Source organism: Tyto alba, unplaced genomic scaffold, assembly GCF_018691265.1.
Source record: "Tyto alba isolate M040663 unplaced genomic scaffold, T.alba_DEE_v4.0 Super-Scaffold_10, whole genome shotgun sequence".
Lineage (NCBI taxonomy): Eukaryota > Metazoa > Chordata > Aves > Strigiformes > Tytonidae > Tyto > Tyto alba.
The window spans coordinates 27,796,788-27,821,301 of record NW_024881262.1 but is presented as its reverse complement, the minus strand read 5'-3'; the positions used below and the strand labels follow the sequence as shown (position 1 = coordinate 27,821,301).

Genomic DNA, 24,514 nt, shown 5'->3' with positions numbered 1-24,514 from the left:
AAGAAAGACAAGCCCGTGGGAAACGGGTTCTGTTCACCCATTAACAGCTTATTTTCCTTGAGGAAGGACCAAATATATTCCTCGGAGTGCGTCTGAGGAATATATATTCACCGATGCATTTTAACACAGCAGTTCAATGGGACTGGACAGTGCCAGAGACTGCCTAAATTCAGAACAGGCTGATACCAGCTTACACAGCAGCTGCAATTACATCTGTGTCGTAAAGATGACTCTCACACGTTTGGGGGTTCTCCTCCCATCAATTTCATTTCCAGCTCCAACTGCTCTCTTTTAAAAAGGGCTGTGACCACAATTAGAATTCAGCCATTCATTTCCCAGCTATTTTGCAGTACTTCAAGCAATGTGCAAGGTGAGATAAAGACAACAGATACTATATGAACAGTGAAGGGCAGAAGTTGCAAGGACCAGGAAACATTATGAAATTCCACTAAGGGGCAATTAAGTGGAGAAAATAATGGTAGCCTAAAGGAAAGAGGAAGTATATTCCTTGTTCCTTGAAGAACATAGCTACTCTGGGAAGGTGTCCTGGTTGGGGCTGGACTAGAGTTCCTGTTGGTTTCAGTAGCGGGAGGAGCTGCAGCCCCCTGAGACCCCGGGGGCTCCCCAGGTCCCAGTGCCCTCACCTGTGTGCGGGGGCGGGGGGAGCACAGCTGGAGGGCTGGGCCCCGATTGGCCGATATCCCATGTCATGTGACACTGTGCTCACTATATAAAGGCAGGAGAGGGCGGGGAGGGGCTGCCACTTCTGGGAGTGGGGCTGTGGGGGCTTGGTGTTTGGGATCACTGGCTGGGAGCAGGTGGGTGTGGGTTGGCGGGTGGTGAGCAGCTGTATGGTACATTACCTGCTGATACTGTTGTCAGTGTGTTATTCTGTTACTGTTATTAAACTGTTTTTATCTCAACCCGTGAGTCTCCCTTTGCCCCTCCGATTCCCTCCCCATTCCCAAGTGGGGGGAGGGTGGATGAGCAGCTGTGTGGCATTTAGCTGCTGAGTAGGCTCAAACCACAACAGAGGGAAAGGATGGAAAAGGTGTTGGGCAAAGTTACCTGATGAGAAGGCAAGATAAGCCACAGGATATTTACTCTGTATATTTGTACAAACAAGAAAAGAGGTAGTTTCCCATTCTGTTTTATTTCAATGCTTTTACATGTATAAAATATACTTAAAATACATTAAAATTAGCAAATGGTTTTCTCCTAAAAAACACCATAATCTCTTTCTGAGTGAATGCACACATACCTCTGATGTAGCTTTCTGACCTACAGCAAGCTGACTAAACTGTCTGTGGTGTAATAACCTCCATCAGATCAAACATGTTAGAGGAGTTTCCTTTCTTCAATATCCATCCTGTTGATTCAGCTCAAAGTGGAAGATACGGCCTCTCACACGAGCTCAGTTTGGAACCACGTTAGTAAACCAGAATGAAAATTCAGCGAGAAACATTACTCCTGGTGTCCGAATTGTCTTACTATCTTTTCACTCTCTTTTTTCAGTTCCTCAATGTGAGCATTTAGGCACTCCAGGATGTGCTGGGATCTCAGTTCTTCCTCTTCCAGGTATCTTGCAGCTATCGATCCAACTGAAGCAGTAGGCAGGGGGCACTAAAGGGAAACAAAGGGTTATCAGGTATTTTTTTATTCTGAGTTTTGGCCAGTAACACTACAGATCCACAAACCACGCAACTGGATATGCTTCTAAAAGGCTCTTTTATCATTTCTAACTTACCGGGCAGACTAAGCTCTCGGGTCTTACGCTTTTATCATGGGTAGATGTCCCTCTCAACAGTCTCCAACCAACAGTGAAAGCCTCCCAAGGCTTTGTCAAAACTGCAGGGAGTAAAACCAGTACCTCAGCTCACATAACTTTTCCATTCCAGTAGTTCCCCTCTCTAAGGTGCAGGGGGGCTCGAGCTGAAGAGAAGTAAGCTCTCCATGTGCCTGTGTAACTATTGCACTTCACAGGTGGAACCCTGACCCCAGACATATTGATAGGAATTGACTGTTTACTTAGGGGAACTGGAGTTTCACTTCAATTACCAGCCCCTCCACTTCAAATAACAAGAGGGAATGACATGGCATGTGCAATCATAGCATAACTCCAGAGAAGGTCACTAAAAAATACCAAGGGTTTTGACCTGGGTGTGTTAGTGCAGCCTCATACTTAAGGTCTACATCTTGCTCCCTGTCTTCATAAAAATCTCAGTGAGCAGTATTATCTCAGAATATGGGATCCAGGGAAGGAAAAGAACTGGCATGCTGGACCAGTACTGGGGTTATCTCTGCTTTCTTTTATATACCTCCTCTTCTTCCCTGAAATAATGGGCTCCTGCTACAATCCCACAGAGGAAGTGCAGACCGAGCTCCCATCACAGCTCACTGAACACCAGTTCAGCTAGCAATGGTCAATAAACTACCCCAGATACTTTCTTTTACAGTCAAGAACTATTCTGGCTACTCACATCAGTTACCCACAAGTTCTTACCTTACAAAAATACCATTGTAGACCTAATTTATGAGTCAATGAAGAGAAACTTCCTGCACAGGGGCTGGCAGGTGAATTGTGAAGTTACTAAGGGGCTGCTTTCCATTACAGAAAACTTGCCTTGGTGTCTTGGCAAGAGAACATAAGTGGTTATTTCCAAATCCTGGAGTCTCATGGTTTTCTGTTTTTATCAACAGCCAGGAACAGTGGAAAGCAGAGGAAAAGGCTGCAGATAACAAGCAAATCTCTCCCACCCCACTACTGCCTACTGATGAGAATTCTCTCAAAGGAACTGATTTAAAGACACTGGAGCCTGACCACAAGGAAGGAGTCCTAATCAACACCAGGAAAAATATCTGCATTTCCTTAGAAACCAAGTAAGATATTCTTTAGACATAACTACCTCTCAGAACAAAAAGCAGCACATTCTGTTCTACTAGACGTCAAGCCCTAGAGCTTCTCAGACCCTGAAGTGGAACTTCTTGCACTTTAGTTCTAATCCTGCAACCTGAAGAGTTTCCATTTAGAATATTACAGTTCCCTAAGCTCCCAACACTTGTTTCCTGGACTTGCCCCAAAGCTACTTCAGTCTTGAAACAATCAAGACCTATCCTTGGTAGTAAACCTTGTTAAGGCCCACGAACCTGACAAGCCTCTGCTTATCTGCGCGTCTGCCTTAGAGACTCTTCTCTGGGCCCTCCACAAAATAAAAATAGCTGTTGTCACTGCTAACAACACACAACCAGAGGAGAAAATACTCCAAAGACTGCTAAGAGCAGCATGTCTTCAGCAAGGACCAGTACTCAGGATTCTCCCCTCCCTGAACTACTACAGCCCTGTCTGACCCAGGGTGCGACAACTGCTCTTAGTGTCCCTCCTCCATTCCCCTCCCTGCTCAAGTCAGTCTACAGACTGCTCTTTACAGTGGGTGCTGGGATATATGGTCTTAAACATCAAAGGAAGAAGTGACTGAGTCCAAGTTTTCTGCATCCTGGGCAAGTGCTCCAGCACCTGAGCTGAGAGAAGGTGCCAACACTGTTCTCTACTAAAAAAGTATGATCAGCGACTGGTAAAAATAATAGCATGCCCTTGTGCAGTGAAGCACCGACTTCAGGTTTTCCTTTCAGTTCAGTGTGCTGACTACTGCAGATCCATTCAGCAGGGCCAAACTCACCCTGTGCATTACAGTGAACATAGGTGTGCAGCACCAGCTTTCAGACTCACCCAGAAACTGTATGCTGAAAGACTCAGCATTCCACATCCACTCTGAGCCTCTACTACAGACCCAAACCAGACGCTGAAGCAGAATTCTGAAGTGACATAAGCAGGTCATGTACAGCACCAGTATGGAAAGAACCATGAGCTTCTGGTATTAGTTTAGCAATTATAGCAAACACAAAGCCCTTCCCCAGAGAGTTCTGAAGAATACCCACATGGCTCCCATTGTTCAAGTATTAACAATCCAGCAGTGTTTCTTCCTCCCTGTTTAACGTTTGATGTGTACTTACAGAATCATACACACCATGCAGCCAGATCATACATTCAAAAATCTGGCTCCTTCTGCCAGATGAGAATGCAGCTATATCCTCGGCTGTTGAATAGCAACCAGCTTCTATACAACCGCTTACCAAAGGCACAGATTCCCTCTGATGATTTGAGATGGACTGCTTAGATGATTCATCTGCCAAATCTTTGTTTCCATCCAGCACATGGAGCAAAGAATCTGTTCCCAGCAAGGCGCCCAAAGCAAGCGATTCCGTGCTGTTCTTCCTGCTGGTCTGGGTGGGTAGCTCACCCGTCTCAGGGGTCACAGTTGCTATTTCAGCAGCCCCCCATCTCTGGGGCTCCCCTTGATGATGCTGAACAGTGCAGTCAGCCTTGTGATGTATTCTTTCTGCTTGTTCATCGTGTTTCTGCTGTGCTTCCTGAGTTGTCCTGGAAGGCAGGTTTGGACACATAACTGTTTGACAGTTTGCCTCTCAGCAGCTGAACTTTAGCAAAAACTTGAGCAGAGATGACAATTAACAAACTAATAACCCTGGCAATTCAAACTGGCTTTTGTTTCCATAGGACTTCCAGATTCACATCTAGCCTCTAGGGAATTCTCTCTCACTCTTCTGCTATTGTGGCTACCAAATACTAACTACAGTCTGCAAAAGGAAGGAGCACAGCCACCTGGGCCGAATCTAATCCCTTCACGGAAAAGAGCACACACTGCTTCTCAATCAAAGAAAAAGGCAAAGGCAGTCAAAAGACAGTCAAATACTAGCTGGCTTTGCAGAACGCAAGCCAGCTGGGACTAAAAGCTATTGCACTACTTAAAGTATAAACAGTCCTTGTGTTCTCCCATACATACGATGTGCTGGAGACAGATAGTACACATAAAGCATGTCATTAAAAACCCACACATCCCCACACCTTCTGTTCTACTTCATAATAAGGAAGCAGCATCCTTGGGGTCACGCAACACTCACCTGTACTGCACATCCCTGACCTCAGGCTCTTCATGTTGCATCTGCCGAGCACTGCCCGGGGGTTCACCCTGGCAGAGCTGCCGAGTGAGCTCCAGTTTTGCTCTGGCCTCTGCTAGATCCTTCCGCAATTGCTGGTTCTCAGATTTTAATTTATCCAGTTCAACAGCATAGTCTTCACTGAGTGTTTTTGCGGTGACATCTTTTCCCTAACAGACAGAGAAGGGCTCAAGTCAAAACTTCTTTCTGTCTTGCAAGATGCCATAGTCAAATCCAGAGCAAAGGCCAGCAAGTGATTCCTTAAGGTGTATCCCTCTAATCTCAATTTTGACTGGCAAATTTTTCAAGGCTTTCATAAGAGCAAATCAATTATATATGCTTTATTGTGTCTGCATCCAGACAAGCTGTGCTGATCTGCCTAGGAAAGGAAGCCTCTCTCAACACCGGATGCTTTTGAAAACAAGAAAAGAGAGACCAAGAATAATTCAGATACATCTGCCTCTGGCCTTGGCATGACGAGAAGGACTACATGACCTCGAGTTCTCCTCCAGCTGTATATTCTAGGATTCCCTCACTTAGCAAAGATGCAAGCCTCTCAGCCAAAGCTGGGAACACTCAGGTGCCACCCCCCATAAACTGTCTCACTCTGAGCAACTCTCCAAGTATCAGAGTAGCAGGCTCTGCCAGATACTTCCTGGGGGTGTGAAGGAACACATACCCCAGTGGCTTAGCTGTTGACCAGAAGTAACCACTCTCAGTGAGAATCTACCTTCCCTGTGATCTACCAGCAAAGCTGTTTGCAAGAACACTTCTAGATCCCCTCACTCAAATTAGCAAAGGCCTATGGTAATAATTACAAAAGGCTGTGTACTGACCTACCTTCCCACCTGGGATGACCCATAGCCCTTTGGAAACTTTCACCAGTAAAAGTGAATTATATTTTTTCTTTTTGAAACTCTGAACAACTTTCTTCTCCCCATCTTCTCCTTACTAGGCTATGTGGATATAATTTCCACTGTTTCTACTCCTGTGACATTCCCACTTTCTTTTTGCCAATTCTATTAAATTTAGATGCTTAATTCATTCTGCCGTATCTAAGAACTTGCCAAATGTGCATTCAAAACACTTGGCCAAAATTGGTAGATCCTGTGCCATGGGGCTGTGGGGCTTTGTTTTTTTTTAAAAAAAAAATCAAAACAAAAATGACAAAAGTGTCTCTTGCTTTTACTTTGCTCTCAAGTTTTTGATAAGTCAAACAGGCAAAAGCCCACCAGGCACTTCAAGCAGAAAGTAATGGGCCTTAGGTCATTTCAGTCTCAAACTACCCCTCCAGAAAGCTTTGTTTTTTCTCCATCTCACCAGCCACAAGCTTCTGTTCAACACTTTCCCAAGAACTTGGCACATTTGACAATCTCCCCAAACTTATATTAAGAGCTGAGTATTTCCTTGCCACAGATCTGACAGGATAAAAGCTCTGATGATATATTCCCATTAGGTTTTCAGCTGTCTGAATCCAGTCCTTGCCCCCTGTGAGGCATCCATTCTGCTTTATGTGCGACAGAACTTGAAAACTAGCCATTTCTTCCTTCATGCAGGCACTAAAATGAACCACCTTCAAGTTATTATTCCTGCCAAGACTGCATCTCTTCCACGCAAGCCCCTCCTCCTCCCCTCTGGACCTAGCCTCAGGAGTGCCACATCAGCAGGAGCCCACCATGGTGTCCCTTCCCAGCACATTGCCCCACGGCATCCAGCCCATATTCCCAGGCTGCAACCTGCCTGTGGAGTGCAAGGGACAGCCCTGCTGAATGGCCCCTCACCAGGAGGGCAACATGCTCTCACCCCAGAAACTGCAAAGACCAGAGCAGTTACAGTTCTGAGATAAGTCAAAGGGACATCACAGACTTAGAATCAGAGGTTTGAGGTAAACTGGCATAAAATGGAAATATAAGAAAGTGTACTAAAAAACACGGGCCAAACCCCATGGAGAAGAAAACGAGATGACAGCTGTTTCTGCAGTTCTCATTACTCTCTGTCCAAACAAAATGCTCAGTATTTCTGAGCCTTATTTCCTTGCAAATTGCCCCTTTTGCTTGGGTTTTAAGTTCACTGAACTTTTCCATGCATTTTGGGAGGCTGGGCGAAGACTGGTACTGTTCCCAGGTAGGGAACACGCAGTGCTAGCCCTCCCACCTCTGGTCTCTAATGCATACCTCTATCGTACCGCATTCCATTTTTTCTAGCATCTCTGAGAGATGACGGTTTTCCATCCTCAAGGTTTCCAGCTGGACCAGAATTACCTGAGGAGACAGAGGAAAACAACAAGTTCAGAAATAAAGAACACAACGCAACACATGCCCACAACACCCTGCAGGCATTTTCCACCCTCAATTCAAGCACAAGTACAAAGCAAGTTTTGGGCCGTTAGTTCTGCAGGAACCCTATAGTGAAAACCACACAAATAATCACGCAGTTATTTACTTTAGTTTTCAAAGATGTCATCATCCAGGCCTAGTTAGCATGAGTGATCTCAAAGAATTCTGTGGGACTGTCAGTTACTGGTTTGAAAAGAAGCAGCAAGACAGATTCAGTGAACACCATAAATTAGAAGATTTCATCAGAAGGGCCTCCATGTCTCCGTTCAAAAGCTGGAAAGAGAAGGAAACTATTAACATAGCTAAAAACTAGGATGGTATTCCAAGCCTTCAGATCCCTTAAAGAGACAGCATAAAAATGTTTTGCCTTTTTTACCCTGTGCTCCACCGCTTTCCTCTCTGCTCTTTCGATCTCTGTTCTCAGCCGTTGTTCTAGGTCTGATGTGGAGCCACTTGCAGATGCAATTGTGATGTCCCGCTGGTGTAACTCCTGTGTCAACCTGGAGATTTCCTTTTTCATCCCCTCTAGCTCACTGCTGTGAGTTTGTTCAGCTTGAGAGAGCTGCTCTTTCAGCTGGAAGAAGATATGCACACACCACCCACGAGCTTTTAAAAGATGTTTCAGCAAAAAAGCAAAACTATTGTACATGGTAATGTGAAATCTAAGTACTGGGAAACAAAAAGCTCTATGTAACAAGCCCTCTGTGCATGCTTGTTCTTACTGATTGAAAACCAGCTCATCCCAATGCTTTTCCACACCATAAACTGCCAAGTGGACCAAGACATAAGTTGCATGCTGTGGAGTACTTGAGAAAGCCCAAAATTGATCAAACCACAGTCTCTTTAGCTCACCATTCTAGCTCCGTGGCCAACAAGAGATACCCAAACGTTTACCATCACTGGGCAAGCACAATAACAACTTTCATAATAAAATCTTAAAAGTTGCCACTCCACCTTCCTGAGGCAGAGATGGTATCTTTAAATAGCTTTAGCCAGGCTTTTCTTCCATTAATTTGTGTTAAGTCTTTTGAATCGATATTAGCTTGGAGCAACCCAAGCTACCCATGGCAAACTTCCACAAGCTAGCTATGCACAGGGTAAAAATATACCTCTTTGTTTTCACAACTCCATTTGATGACCACTAGTCCCTGCATTATGAGAGAATAATCATTCCCTATTTACTTTCCACATGACAGGCATGGTTTTATTTTTAGTACGTTCAATCTCATTTATCTCTTTTCCAGTTTGGTGAGTCCTATTCCATTCAGCTGTTCCTTGTATAAAAAAAAAAAAAAGACTCCATCCTTTTGGTCATCTTTTCCCACATCTTATCTTGTTTTATTCAATCCTCTTTGAGATGGCAGACCCGCACTGCCTACAATATTCTGGTAGGCACACCGTATATTTATTCAGTGACATAACAGAACAACAACATAGCATAATTTCTTCCCTAGTATTTCATTCCATTAGCCAGAAATATTAACCACCCAAACCTCCAGGATTTTTCTGAGAATTACAAGCATTTTAGAAAATTGAACCAGATGATCTCTGCCTAGCCATGTAAATGCTATACATATGGTGATTTATCTCCATGTCACCTCAACGCCTCCCAAGTATATAAAATAGAAACAACCATAATAAATCTCTCTTTCCTCCCCAGCAGCCTGTAGGAGATTCATTTATTGTGTGGCTGTTTAAATGCGTAACCAAGCACACATCTCTGGCAAGATCTGCACCTCTGTACATTCAAAATAAAGGATGAAAGATTTACACAGGAGTGAGGCTCCTCACTTGAGCCCAATAAGGTTTCTACTTTAACCAGACTCCGGTGAAAGCTCTCACACTAACTGATCTAGAGCATTATTAAAAGTCAAGCCTTTGGGGGGCTTGCCTCCCTTGATGCACAGAGCGCTAGGGTGAGGTCCTCATGGCAGAGGAACTGATCCATTTCTTGCAGCCCCTGAGTTCACATCTAGGTATCGAGCCTGAAACAAACTCCCTTATTCACATACAGGCTAGAACACATTTGAAGCCCTGTCTCAAGTGCAACAGGACATATTATAGCAAAGCCTATTCCCCTCCCTGTTCTTCATCCTGCTGAGAGCCTGTATTAGGCTTAAACTCAGATTTCTAGGCCTTAATTTCTTTGTATATTTGCCCTTCCAGCACTAATGCAAGTATTTGCACACTGTAGAGAAGTACTGTGTGATGTAGGGGTAGGCCTAACAGATGCTCACAAAGTGAGCCAAATAGCCATGCAGAGAAACCTGCTAACCCATCCTCTCAACTCCTCTCTTGTCAGATCTGCTCCTCACCCTTCAGCAGGTCACTGCCTCCACGCCACTCCTGGCCTTTGGTCCCACATTTTGCTTTGCTAACTGCACGCTGCTGAGGCACAACATGCATGGGAACACTGACTCCACAAGTGCCTTTCCCACTCTCCAGGAACAAAGCAACATTACCTTTTTAATCTCTGCCTTTGACTCGGTATGGTGCTCTTCCATTGACTGCAGCTCTTTGATATTCTCATCCAGCTCTTCGCTCAGCTGTACACACCTTGCATTTGAAGACACCAGGCTGGGTGCCAAATGTAAAACTACAGATTAGAATACCCCAAAGAACAGGACATGGTCAGAGAAACTTTGATCTTCCAAGCAGTCTCCTGTGTCTGTGGCAACAGAAACTGGACTCTTAACCTACAAGCTCCTTACCAATCCTTTGCCTTTGTTTACCAAAATCATTTCAAAAGAGATCAGGAAGCTGATCTAACAGATAATAGCTGTTTCTTATTTATTCCTTTACCATACTAAGATTACAAACTTCCCATGCAAACATTAGTCTGAAAACCACAAACTCGGAGAGGAAGACCTGTTTATAATTCTTATTTCACAGGAAGGTCTAGATCTGGTTCTTACCAGCTGACTAACAAAGACTCCTTAACCTATTACAAATGAAGGTGCTAAGCCTAAGCAAGCTAAAACACTGAAAACACCCACAGTGTGCAGTGAAAAGCAGCCAGCCAACAAGCAGAACAGTCTCACTATTAAACTGAAAAATGAATAGCATTTGATTTCTTTAGCCCTTTGATATTTAAAGTAAGCCTACAAAAATCAGTAGGACTGGTTAACTTGATGAATACAATATATTAGGTATTATATTATTATCCAAGTTTCATTGCATATCCAGGGGAAGCAAGCAGTCAGCTACCTGTTCTCAAGATGAGTCACCTCTGACTGTAAGTGCTGTTCCTTCTTCTGGGCAACGTCCAGCTGCAGCAGTATATGCTCTAGCTCCAGCCCTGGAGAAGACAACTGTTTCTCTTGCAAGCGCTCCTCCAAGGCCCTAAGCAGAAACATGAACATCTCAGCACAGAAAAGTCATGTCTGAGCTCACTAATACAGGGAACATAACTGCCATTTTCTTAGAATTCTCTGAAAAAATACACAAAACCCAACAGTAGGTGACACCTGTGTGCACTGTGAATAAGCAAACACACCAGCTGGATGACAGCCCCCTGTCTGAGTTCAGGCTGATTAAAAAAGACTATGTTCTATTTTGATGTTGGCCTCCCTGATCCAGACATTAGCTGTTAGCAGACATCCAGCTTGCAAGAAACAGTGTGGCTGTTAGGTCACCACATGCCAAAACCGTTTGACACGGCCAGCAGAACCCTATAGCTTTTGCATGTTGCCAGTGCAGAACAGGAAGGCCAAGATGATTTTGTCACATATGCAGTCACCTTATCAAGACCCTATTCTGACATCATTAAACCAGTGAGAACTTTCACATACATTAACAAGCACATTATCAAATGCTGAAAGGCCTCCAGCACTTGACTGAACATGCCTGAGGGGTGGGGGGGAAAAAAACAAACTCACTCAAAAGCCCTGTGCTTCCTCCAGAAACCCAGCTGAGTAGAAAGCTGATTCCCTCCACACTCTTCACTGAGTATCAGTTGATTTCAAAAGCAATGCAATTTGGCAAATGATGCGAGAAAGCACAGCACTCGTAAGGAACTACGGTGTATGATTCTAAATATCAACCAATACAGATCCAGCCACATGAAAATGCTTCTACCATCCTCAGTGGAAGAACCTGGAATACAGATCTGGATTCAAGAGCATAAGCACCAGCGAGGCACAGATGCTACCTGATGAAGAGCTCTTTTGTACGAAGAGTTTCAGTCAACCTGGCCAGCTCTTTCTGTAACTGTTCCTGGTGCAGCTTGGAGCTGTCAATGAAATCTTCCTGAGACTGTAAGGTGGCTCGAAGTTCCACCTTCTCATCCTGCAGTACCTGCACAAGAGGGAGTAGGACTGACTGTTGCAAGATAGACCAAATCAGTTTGCTGTCATGTGATAAGAGGTTGACCAGATTTTTAAGGAACCCTTGGAAATACTGCAGAGCACCACACGGGTACAAAGCCAGCTTGGAGGCCAGTCAGGAACTTTACAAAGACTCTAGAAAGAGATGGGAGCTCTGGGACAAAGAGCCTTCCTGCTACTTCTCACGGGCACTGCTTTATATTCAGTTTCCTAACAGTGCCTCCACTGACCTCTAACATTTTCTTGGATTGCCTTAATTCTTCTTGAACTCTTTGCTGATCTTCCAGAATCATCCGATTGTTTTCAGTCAGGTCGTCCACCCTCATGTTAAGCCTCTCCACCTCCAACTCATTGGCACAGATAGCATCATTGGCCCTCTCCAGCTTGCTGGTTAGGTGCTGGATTTCCGAACGGCTGGCCAGCTCCACTGACTCCAGAATCTGCTTCCGACTGGCAAGCTGAGTCTGCTAAGAGCAATTGGTTTGCATTAGAGCTAAATTATAGAAAACAGAGTGTATCAAAGCTGCATTCAATATAACTACTGACTTCTTTGTGTAACAAGCCACGTTCTTAAAGGAAGCAACACTACCTTTCAGGGAATTAGGAAAACAGTTGTTCCAGGGTTACATGATGGGCAAAACTTCTGAAGGCAAACAGAATAAAATAAAATGGGCGGGGGGGGGGGGCTCTGATTCCAAAAGGGGTTCAAAAGAGAATCTAGGAAACACAGATCTCAAATCACTCAAGTTGTCTGAGTATGAACTGTTTAAGAACAAAGCTGCCTACTAGTTTTTGCTCATTAACCTAAGGCTAGGCCAGGAGAAACAGCAGCACATATGAAGGTTTGTAAATACCATACACAAGCCAGAGATTACCCAGTCATTAATTCCACACCGGGATAGAAAGCAGCTCTTGGTGCACAATGAAAAAAACCCACAGCCACAAAACCGATCAAAAACCGAACTGGGCGTAACAGCCAATTATGTTTTGCTTTATGCAGTAAATATCTGGTTCTAACAGCCTGTGAGAATGCTCACTTTGAATGTTTCATTGTTTTAATGACAGACAAAAAAAGTTATAAGGAACATATGACTAGCGAACAATAAATGCTCTATTATTTATAGGCACAATACTTTATTTCACAGCGTTTCTTTCAGTGTAGCTAGCTGGTGAAGTTTAACAGCCAGCTCTCGTATAAGCTTCTAAGAATATTTACTTCATATATTCCCTTTTTGTATAGTACCTTACAATTTTTAAAGGCTGAAACAAAATATTTGAGTAGTCTTTTACTCCCAGTTTCTAAGAGTATCAATTCCTGCCAGCTTCAGAATCACCACATGCCTTGATTTATTGCCTGACACATAATGCCTAATAACTGAGAAAACTATAGGAACTGTGCATTTGGAAGACTATGGTATAATTTTGATTACAGCCTTTTAGTTATTTGAATAGTCATGACAGAAAACGTAATCAGGAGGGGCATGAGTTTAAAGTACAGCCTTTCTCTACACAAGAAACTGGAGTACCAGACTAGCTGAATATTTATTTCTGCATTAAGAAAACATTTAAACTATCTCTTATTTCCAGCCACCAAACATGCAGGACAGCAAAGAATTCCAGGTTTCACCTGTTGACTTTAAAGGCTGCAGGTGTTATAGGAAGGTGCTCATCACTGGGCTAAGAATGCCAACCTTCCCTAAGCTGCACTGAAAGATATGAGGGGAAGCCAGCTGGAAGAAGAGAAAAGGGAAGTACTCCATGGTCACAGATCTCAGCTTGACCTCGTGCCAGAAAAACAACCAAGCATACAAAATGCATAGAAACATCCAAAGTAAAAATTTAGCACTTTCATGCTGGGCTTTTCAATGAAATTGAGGATTCAGGCAGTCTGTTCACATTACCTATACACCTAAGTCATCCACGCTGCTTATGAAAAATCTCCCCAAATTCCTGGTTTTCTGATGCACAGTAAGAAGAGTTCCTCTGTGCTCCAGTATATCAGCCTGCACTCCAAGGACACATCTGTTCTCAGACAATTGAGCTATCAATGATACAAAGACAGCAGAGCAGCAAGACCTTCTGCTCAACGACTCTCTCTGCATTTGTAGATCTACTAGTGTCAGCCTCTCACAAAGACCCTGTCAGAGCCAGCTTCAATCCTGTCATCACAAAATTCCTCCTTGCAGGAGCTTCCACTCAAGAGCAACTCAGGAGCCCATTAAGTGTAAAGCCCCCAGCAAGAGCTTCTTATCAGTGTCTGCTGTGATTGTGTCAGTGTGACTTCACAGCTGTGCTCTAGGTCAATTCATCTTGCTCTGCTGCAGCACCACTAACTCACTGAACGATTAGCTTTTCAGGAACAGCAGCCCCACTACTTCTTGCCTTTAAGAGAGTTAAAAAAAAAAAAAAAAGGGGAGAGGGGCAGGGGCCGAAAACTGCTGCTACTTCAACACTTTGCAGAAGTATCTACTGTAGGGGAAGACTATTTTCCAACATCCTCCTCCGAGTTGAATCCACAAGGTACATATTTAGCTACTGGCAGGTACACAGCTTTGAACTAGACGACATGATATAACGGCTATTTTAGAGTGTCATATGCTGTGGTCTCTGACTCCTAGGGAAAGCTTCATCCTGCTATCTTCTCTCGTAACTGGAGGGATGGCAGGGAGAGCTGCACAAGGTTTATCTAACCTCTGTTGACAGACTCCAGATCTTTTTTCCATATAGCACTCATACAAGTAAACCTTATTCCATCAGGACATTAAAAGTCATTTCAATGGCAACCTAAACTGGATTCAAGCCTGAAAGACTTCATTAGTCTCTCCCTCTTCCCCCCTCCCTCCCCTCCCACCTGCTGCCACAAACAAAACAAAAACTTTCAGCACATATTAATTGTACCTGAACGAGCTCAGACTGCTCAGCCAAAGCCTTCCTCTGTGCTTCCAGCGATGCCACCTGCTGCTGGTAAAGCAAGCGCTGCTTCTCCCAGTCAAGTGATTTTTGACGAAACTCCTGCAAGGACAGCAGGGGTGGCTTGGAGCAGTATGTCCATGCAGTTGACAATAAGGCCCCCTTCTAGTTCATATCCACATTTGCTTTCTCTCTCCACCATATCCTCATGCACCTTTCCCCACAGCAGGGAAACCATTAGCCAGTCATTTGATGCACCAACTCAGCAGTATAAAACCTCTCCCATACTGTGCTTGCTGTATTTCTTTCCCTCCTGAGTTAAAACGTCAGTGTCAATTATTGCTGTTTACAAATGTTAAGTGCTAACAGATTCATGGCTAGTTTCATGGATTTGCTGTCAGAGGTTTAACAATTCAGACTGGCTTTAGCTTCCAAAACATGCTGCTATTGAAATCACTAAGATGACAAGTATGAACTACAGAATTTTAATGCTAATCTCTGCTCCAGAAATTGGACACTATATCAGTCAGATGTGTTTGTTAGCCACATCTTCAGGGTACGGTAGAAGAAAATTGAGTGCGGTTGAGCTCAGCATAGCAGAAAGATTAAAAGATGAGACAGGGTTGAGAAAGTCTGACATGTAGCTCCCTCCTCCTCAAAGAAGTGAGATGACAACCTCCCCACACTGGAATTCATTCCATTCACATAATTAATTACTATTCCAGCACCTTCTTCCTTTTATTTAGTCTAAGAATAAGAACAGCAGCATAGCTTATCCGGTGTACTCAGAGGACCCAGTGCAGGAAACTGCCTTTATTATACAAGCTGTTGAGAAGAGCTACACCTGGACACTAGATGGAGAATACATTTTAAGCAGGATTCATAGTCCCCTTCCTAGTTGACTATGCAGTCACCAGTGAAGCCCAGAAATTCAGTTAATACATACAAACTCTGGTTAGCACTTGCTTTTTCACCGCATACCTCCAGCTTCCTGGTCAGTTGTCTCATTTCAAACTGGTCGTCCCCTTGTTTCTTGTTAGCTTCTCCTCTAGCTTCTCTTAGTTGTTTCTTCTGCAGCTTCTCATAGCTCCTCCTCAGCCTGGACAACTGCAAAGAAAACAGTAAAAGAGACAACTTTGTTCAAGACCCCAAGGCAAGAATTTAACAGCACTTTGAAAGGAGGCACACAAAATGGCTTCACACGAACAATTCCCCTAATCAAGGCCACACAGCTTGCAAGCGAAGACTTCCATTTGTATAATGAGCCTATTATACCAACAGGATTGCAAAATGTGCCGAGTTGTATAAGAGTAGCAAGATGCCACTGAAGTCGTGACATCACAGCTCTAATTAGGCTCTATCTTACCACTATTAAAACATGACTAAAATATTGATAAGATGGAGGTTTACATGTAGCTGTTAATGCAGCAAGAGCATGGTACCTCTCTCTCTACAGGTGGCTCCCAGCCACAGCAGTGGCAGGCAGTATCCGTGGTTGATCTCCCCAGAGGGACACATCCCACCATACACGGCGTGGGGGATAGTTCTACACAGAGGCAGAATTTCTTATGTGATTAAAATACACTTGTGAAGCTCAGGTGGGAACTGGAACTCTTCCGTTTAGTGGGAGAAGGAAGATTTGAGAATTGCCATTATACATAATATCAACAGTACTTCATCTGTCATTTTTTGCTTAGATACACTATGTATTTCACAATGAGTGGAGAATGCCAACAGAAAATATCACTCCTACGCCTACTGCTAGAATGCTAAAGTCGTATCAGAAGAGGAATGAGGAAAAAACTCTTGACATTTAAATGACCCTCTGTGCAAATAATCACTTGCAACTTGCACGGAATTTTCCATCTGATGAGCTCCCCCCAACTCAACTATTAAATAAAAAGTTTCCAAGCAGCCACATGAACTTGAGAAGTCATCATTCCTGTTTTACTGATGGAGAAAGCTAAGCCCATGGATGAAGAGAAGGACTCTGAGAAGAAAGAGCATCTGAATCAAGACTTCAGGCACTGGCCACAGAAGGTTCTCCAGAGCCCTGCATCAGCAAAGTACTTAGGCATGCTCAATGGGAATGGACAGGCACACAGGCTTAGAGTTAATACAAGAGCATCTTTTGACAAAGACATCAGAAGATTACAAGTCCAGGTTTATCCTTTCAACCACCTCAGTGAGTTAGACACTGTACCTGTAATTTTACTGGTAATGGTGGTAAACCAAGACAGAAAGCATTTCCCCAAACAGTACTAAGAACAGAAAACTGAGAAGTATTGGAGCTTACCACAGTCTACATTAATACTGTGTGGGTAAAAAAAATACCAACACATTGCAATTTTGGCCACAACACACACACACTGTATTTTAGCCTGAGCAATTTAGGCAGATCTGCCAATGCACTTCAGCTTTGCTTTGCAGCTTATCCACAATTCCAGTGGGAACATCGAGCGAATGAAGACTGTTAGTCATACTGAATAGTAAGGTGTTTTAAATGAGGACAGATGCCTTCTGCGTCAAAGCAGAAACTACTAAATTAATTTAACTTATGACTTACAGTGAGCATGAACTAGGCCCAACTCTCCAGAGAAAACAGGTCAGTGCTCTACTAGCTGCTCATGCCACTTAACTCACTGCTACTGACAAGCAAGTGGAGACAGACAAAGCGTTAAGGGATAAACACAGAATGCTGTTATACCACCTGCAGGACATTCCACAAGCATCACCTTGCAGTGAATAAGAAGCTTTCTGAGATGAAAGCTCTGAAATTATTTTCAAAAAATACTTTCCAAGTACATGTATTTTTTACTAAGTGTATTAAGACTAATATGCCTTAAGAGAACAAAATCCTTACCAACAAAATCAGAGTCAGTGAAGGCAAAAAGAAGATGAGACTATGTCCCATACTCACTTGATCTCATATGATCCAGGCCAGCTACACCGGCACCCTTTTTTAATTTCATGACATACTGAAAGAGCAAACTGTTGCTGCCTGTACCCATGGCAACTTCAGAATAAGCACTATGGTGACTAGGATGGGCGAGCACAGGACATTTTTGCAGTAAACTTTTGCAGATGTCCAACACATGAAAAATCGCAACAATACATCTACTACACACTTCTACTCCAACAGTTCTCCATGCGTCACCAAGCTCCTCCAAAGTGCAAAAACCAGGCCTAATGAAGCATAAAAATATTGCTTTGTCTATGCTCAATGCTATTTTTTGTAAAAAATAACACATTAAAAGAATGGAAAGTTTTAAAACCATGGCATTTAAACAAAAGTAATGATGCAAAGTATTTCACCTATCACATCATATATCAACTGAGAACCAAAAACCAGTCTTCCCTTTTTGCAACTCACCTCCTCTTGAAATTTCTTCAGCTGTTGTTCATATTCTCTAACCATGTCCTGTTTGCCTTTTTCCATGTCTTCCACCTGGTGACGCAACATGCCAACCTGAATGAAGAGTTAAAAAGCAAATAAATAAAACAACAGAAGTGTACTCTATTGTCAGTAAATTGTCAGTAAGTACTAGGACTAGTTTTCATTTCATAAATATACATTCTAGTAGGAGTGTTAGATGACTATTAAAAGATCCTAATTCTGTTAACAACTGCACATTATTTCAATGGGGTCACTCACTATGAATCAGATTAATTCTATACCTAAATCTTTGGCAGGTTGGGGTCAGAACTGTTTCTGTTCTGGCCTCTTGATTTGAGCCACTTTCTGGCTTTCATCTTTGGGGATGAAGCTGACAGTTTGTGCTTGTGTCAAAAGGCTATTTCCACCTGGTATCTTCATAAACACACATTAAGATTTCAATCTAGCTACCAAGTGAAAAGATGGCCCCGTCATTATCTTACTATGTTCAGGTGAAGCGAAGATTCCAAATAACACATGAACATGAGAGGGACAAAGAAAGGAATGGGGCTTTGAAACTCATGGGGAAGACTTCCCTTACATTGATTCAACTGCTCCTATGACTCATTTTTGGGTTTGTGGGGTTTTTTTTCCCCCCATCTTTTTCCCACCCACAACCCACAGAGGCCACCTTTCTAACTGCAGGTCCAAAGGACAGCAAGCCAAAGAATTAAAAGAAATCATTGCTGAAAATTTGTAAATCAAAAGCATGAATATACTCCAGTAGTGACTTTAACCACAGTTTACAGTTCAGTTTTGAAATCAATGTTCACCACTTTTGGTGATAAATATTTCAAAAGTGTCTTGAGAAAACACAATTGATAATAACAATAACCTATATGATAAAAATCACTGTTCCTGCAAACTAAAATCCTGTGGCATGACTCCAGATTTAATAACTCTGTAACAAAAACATTAATTCAAAAACTTGCCAAGCAGACCAGTAGAAGGATCTGACCATATTAGCAAGAACCTGCAGAGTTCTTAACCCACTATTGCTACAACCTGTCACATTTCTATTTATTTTACTAGATGCCACATCAAATTACTAAATGCTACAACAGTACTTCGATAATTTTGAGGATGTAGCATAGTTGCACAGGCACCCAAAAAATCCAACTGTTTGTGCAGTTATCAGCTGGCTTTCGACCCAAGAAGTCAAAACAACTTCATCAGAGAGCTGCCAAAACACAATTTGTAGCGATGAGTCTGCCAAAAGATAGGACACAGCAGCTATAAATATAAGGACAAATTTTAAACACTTTCAGAAAATGTCAATGTGGCTAGATCTTAAGATACAGCCACCCAGACTCCTGCTGGTTTCCTCTGATCCAAGAAAAGATACAACAAGTTCATTTGCACAAGAGAAAGTTTATGGTCCGCAGCCTATGCAAAAACTCCATTTACTGATACTTCTCACTGCTACAGAAATTTTTTGCACTTCCCCCAGGCCTTTAATTAAAGGCTGTAAAACCTGAGCTGCACAAAGTAGCCCTTGGAGAATCTCCCAGCAACATCTTGGTGCAGTTTACGCTATAAATGTTTTTTCTACCAACGAATGCAGGTTGCTGGACTGTTGATTACTGTTGTATCCAGATTCAGTCTCTCTGGGTTCTCTCTAGAAACTCTGACAATTCAATCTGTGGACTTCCACCAACTTTTAGGGAGTTGATCACTTCGCTTTGATTGAATTACAAATTGGACACCTTGTTCCAACAGGCTCCTTTGTAAATACTATTCCTGATGTCCAACCAGGAGACAGGCTCCTGTTTCGCTTAGCACAGTTATTTGCTAAAGTTAACCCCATGTTTTGGCTTAGCATTTAAATAAAAAATCAAAACAGATGAAGATACCCAAAACACATGTCCATGCAAAGTCAAAATCAGAAATTCAGGTTCAGTCTTTATATTGTATTGTAACATGTAAAACTCACGGGTTGACACCAATCAGAAAATAGTATGAACCTGAGGTACCTCCTTATACTTTTCCTGCAGAGCAGCCCTGGCAGAGGAAAGTTCCTGCTCTCGAACACTCAGGCAAGCTTCCAAAGCCTGTGTCTGTCCTTCCCATTCAGACTTCTTGTGAGCAACCATAATGTCAATCTGCTTCATCAGCTCCTGCAGCTCAGCCTCACAGGAAGTCAGGAACCCACTGCTGGAGGGGAAAGAGCTTGAAGTTACAAAGCAGACACCACTCAACACAGGTCCAGGGTCCCGTACCAATAAAATCAGCAGAACAAGCTGACTTGCACCAAGGGACCAGTTCTGCATATGCAGCGCTTTGAACTCTAGGCAGATTAGCTTGCAGAGAAATATACATAATACTTACATATTCATCCCATTCTCTAATGCAGTATCTCACAAGTGGTGTGTTCCTATCACTGGCCAGAGATCTAAATTTGGCAATGACTAATGAAGAATACTTGCAAAATCCCAGTGAGAACAAATGACCTACACACTTTAAATGTAGGGGGTTTGTCTGTATACAGAGAACCATTACAAGCACCTATACACACTTATCCCTTTGTCTCACTGCATTATCTAAGTAAACTGGAGCATGTTCTATCCATATTTTGTATTTGTCTTAATTGCTCTCCAGGAAGAGGGATTTTATACCAAGTTTCAGTCACCAGAGAAATCTTACAGCCAAGCTATCAGCTCCTGAAAACAGAAGTTTATCACAAATGCAGACAAATCCCTAAGTAGAGGGGGTTGGATGACAACATGATAATGAAGAATAAAACATTTGCAATCCATTGGGGAGAGCATGCTCCCTAGCGACGCTGCAGTTTCTAATTTGGTGCAGTAATTACGGAAGCCAATTCAACTAACTCCTCTAAAACCTCACAAGCTGCTAGACCAGGGACAATATCAAGGCTTGCACAATACAGCCCTAGAGGATGGTGAACTCCATGATGATCTTTACCCCTTTAATTTACCTGTCAAACAGGAAGCACTGAAAATAAATGGAAATCAATAGGTTAAGGAATTGAAATTTCTCTGTTCCCCCTGCACATATGCACACTTCACAACTTGGCAGTTTTTCTATAGGGAAAGAAGTACTTCCTAAAGGAGCCAAAATCAGTTATATTTGAAGTTCACCCTGTCCTGCAAGTTAACCAAAAATTAGCAGCCATAATGCAGAGCAAGAACATTTCCTTCACAGCATGTGCTAATATAAAGCTGAGTCTAAACTTGCCTTTCTGCAACCAGTATCAGTAAACCTGAGTCACATTCTCAAAGATGATTATGAAAATGGCATCAGTGACATTTGCTTCACACTTGTTTAACAAATAAAACATTTTTTTTCCATTATTGGCACTACAATCTCTCTCAGGGATCCAGAAGTCTAGATACTTTCACCAGACAGAGCATTAAGGATTCTTCAGAGGTGAATGGGAGTCTGCAGTTTCAACACAGGCAAGAAATAATCAGATGTTTTCAATAAAAACAGATAACAAAGTCACGTCTCATTAACCTTGCAAGGCTGTTACAAACAAAATATTTATTCACACCTTTAATTACTACTGCTCTGATGTTAGATGGTAATAAGGGTTTACAACAACAACATCAAAATAAAAAAAAAGGTAAGATTTTCAGGAAGATGTAAAACTAAATGTTTGTATGATATCTGACAAGGGATTATTGCAAAGCCGGCTCACCCAGTGACTCTGCTCCTGCACCAGCTGAAGGCCACTGCACACTGTATTTCTTGACCAGCATGTGCTAGTGGGCAAACTCCAAAGCCCTTATTTAAGCAACGGAAGCTTTGTCTGATACCAGAGGATTTGATTCTGAGCAAGAGGAAAGATTAATACTTAAATGACTTTGAACAGCTAGTGTATACTAGTATACATACCTCCCCTGCCCACTTCTTTGCATTCCTTCCAGCAAAGCCTCCATCACCAAACCCTGGTGGTTTTAGCAGCTAGGAAAGTACACAAAAGCAGCAATCACCCATGGCAATGTACGAACCAGGCTACTTCGCCGTCCAACTGCAGATGAAACAGAAGTCTGCAGAGGAAAGAAGTTTAAAAAATTACAGTTAGCAGACAGTTACAGGTGAAGAAAACAATGGTCACCTTCATGAACTTACAAGCCAAGTATCTGTCAAATAAAGGAAAACAGTTTTTTCTACCAAAAAAAAACCTGATCAAATGCAACCATTCAGCACTATCAAATTGCAGTGATACAATAATTTGATCTAATAAATGGAATAACTCAAACAGCAGCAGTGAAAGAGAAGATGCACTTCAGCAAATGGGCAAACTCAACACACTGGGACTGTCAGATTTCCCTCTCCTGGGTGCAACAAACTGCAGAGGAACAGTGACACGTGGGGACTTCTGAACGGGCCAGCACAAGATGCACCTCACAGGCCTATCTGTCACATCACAGAAAAGCTATGAGTATCTCGTAGCACCTAGCAGTAAGAATCTGTTCATAAATTAGATCTCTCCTAGGTCTCTATTACAGACTCGGTTAAAGAGCCCACACAGTTTACAACTGCATTCAGGACACATTGCTAGCTCATATGGTTGTGAGAATTTTCTTTTAAGACAGCACTAATTCTTTAAAAATTCCTCTGGTGCCTTAAGCTATGAAAAGAAGCTGCACGGGTTTACAGTAGCAGTACATTGTCATCATTAGAAATGACATCCTTTAAGTCATAAACACATGTATGTATGCATACACATAGAAGTTTCATGTATTTGTGAAGCAAGAAAGGTTTACACTAAAGGCAAAAATGGGGAATGAAAAAAAAAAAAAAAAAAAAAAAAAAAAAGAAAGTTACCATGGAACCACATCCGGAAAGCTAGAATTTATTTCAGTGACTCCTCCATGAAACTGTGGCTCTCTAACAGAAAAATGGTTAAACTCATCCTGAGGATACAAAACTATACTTCAGTTTCACTCTGTGGAGGTATTCACACAATCTTCTGTTTCCAAAACATCTATGCACTCTCATCAAGAGATGGATCCTCACAACACCTTTCCTCAAAGACTAATATGGCATTATTAAGCAATCAATAAAAAGGGGAGCAGGTCGTAACGTGAGACTTTCAGACACGCAAACTCCGCTTCACTCTTTCACTTCCATCCGAGCTTCTATCCTGCTCTTACAGAATTTTAAAACGCTATCCAGAAATTAAAGCCTGTCCCTGGAGTTCAGATGTATTCTAAACCACACAAATACAGAAAATACGTATTTCACTGAGGATAAAAAAAAAAATTCCAAGCCCTATTCTGATACGGTGTTTTGTCCCTCTTTGGTCCTGTCTGTGCTTAACAACATTCAATCAGTATGTAGAAAATCTCTGTTGTACTGCTGATGGCAGAGCTGCTGAGGAGAGGTGACGAGCAGATCCCCAGAGCTGCTGACAGCAATCCAAGAGAGTTCTCCAAGTGGCAACAGTGGACATTATTCTGTAGCAGCTCTGCTGTTTCATCCTAATCACACCTACACAGAATCAATTTTCAGTGAGTAGCGGAGAGATTTCATTGTCCACCACAGAGACCATCTGCTAGAATCCAAAAATCCAAAGAGCAATCCAGGTCCTTTATCAGCAGCTCCTTCCATGCGAGGTTGGGATCAGTTCAACACTGAAAGCGCTAGAGGCACGAGGGGCTGGATAGCATCTACTCTTGCCTCTACTGGGCTTTAAGCAGGGCCCCCAAGGTAAGATGGTTGAATCTGCCAGCTCTGCATACTTGCCAGCTTACCCAGGTTTGGGGAAAGAGCCATTAAATCAGACACCTCTAGCCAGTTTTATAGTGCATCGTGTTTGTTGACTAAGTATTATGTTTTGACCCTTCAAGCTTGCAAGTCGCAATGTGCAAGTTACAGGTAACTGAGTAAAGACCCACACAGATAACAGAAAACAATCTCTGCTATTAACTGCAGCTGAAGCAACAGGAGCTGGCCTGAAATTGAAGAAAAAGGAAGTGTTTGGAAAAAAAAAAAAATGAGAGATAAAACATTTCAAAATCAACAAGGTTTAGCATCCAAACTCAAGAAAGAATCGTAGCAGTAGAGCCAAGTAGAGAAAATTTGACAATGTGAAGAAGGAATTAAGAATTCTGCCCAGGAGAAAATATTAGGATTATTTGGCATTTAAAAAAAAAAACAGTAGGATGCAATGTCGCTGGAAGCACGCTTACAACGACCAGAAAAGCGCGACCCACGTCGCAGCAAACGCCACCACAGCCGTGCCCGGCTCGCCAGCCGCCGGGAAGCCCATCTCCGGCTGGAAGGCCGGGCAGGAGCCCGGCGGGAGCCGCCGCTCCCACACCCGGCCCGGCAGCCCCTCAGCACCGCCGCCCGCCCGCCCGCCCGCCCGCTGCGGAAGACGCTCCCTCACCCGACTGGGGCTTAACTCCTCCCCGACGCTCAAGAAACGCTTACGATGTTTCCACACAGCACCCCTCGCCAGCACCCCTCGCCAGCCCCGCTCCCCGCCCCGGTCGCTCCGCTCCCCACAAACGCCCCCCCGG

General features: G+C 43.0%; 1 protein-coding gene across 7 annotated transcripts in view; it reads right to left on the bottom strand.

The window, feature by feature from the left end:
• Positions 1 to 1,134: 1,134 nt before the first annotated feature.
• The window catches only part of CEP63 (centrosomal protein 63), a 43,045-nt gene continuing 19,665 nt past the window's right edge, over positions 1,135 to 24,514 (bottom strand). For 2 of the 7 annotated variants that reach the window (XM_042800867.1, XM_042800886.1), the window contains 14 exons: positions 21,879 to 22,033; positions 19,994 to 20,174; positions 17,958 to 18,053; positions 15,566 to 15,691; positions 14,573 to 14,686; positions 11,905 to 12,141; positions 11,500 to 11,645; positions 10,557 to 10,691; positions 9,812 to 9,926; positions 7,726 to 7,923; positions 7,188 to 7,274; positions 4,978 to 5,183; positions 4,132 to 4,438; positions 1,135 to 1,623 (listed from right to left, as the gene is read on the bottom strand). In XM_042800867.1, the coding sequence (XP_042656801.1) occupies positions 1,465 to 1,623; positions 4,132 to 4,438; positions 4,978 to 5,183; positions 7,188 to 7,274; positions 7,726 to 7,923; positions 9,812 to 9,926; positions 10,557 to 10,691; positions 11,500 to 11,645; positions 11,905 to 12,141; positions 14,573 to 14,686; positions 15,566 to 15,691; positions 17,958 to 18,053; positions 19,994 to 20,174; positions 21,879 to 21,922 (2,151 nt within the window). In that variant the 5' untranslated portion in view covers positions 21,923 to 22,033 and the 3' untranslated portion in view covers positions 1,135 to 1,464. Of the gene's footprint in view, positions 1,624 to 4,131; positions 4,439 to 4,977; positions 5,184 to 7,187; positions 7,275 to 7,725; positions 7,924 to 9,811; positions 9,927 to 10,556; positions 10,692 to 11,499; positions 11,646 to 11,904; positions 12,142 to 14,572; positions 14,687 to 15,565; positions 15,692 to 17,957; positions 18,054 to 19,993; positions 20,175 to 21,878; positions 22,034 to 22,814; positions 22,904 to 24,381; positions 24,495 to 24,514 lie in introns of those variants that run through there. The other 5 variants (XM_042800858.1, XM_042800897.1, XM_042800905.1 and 2 more) reach the window with 5 other exon arrangements.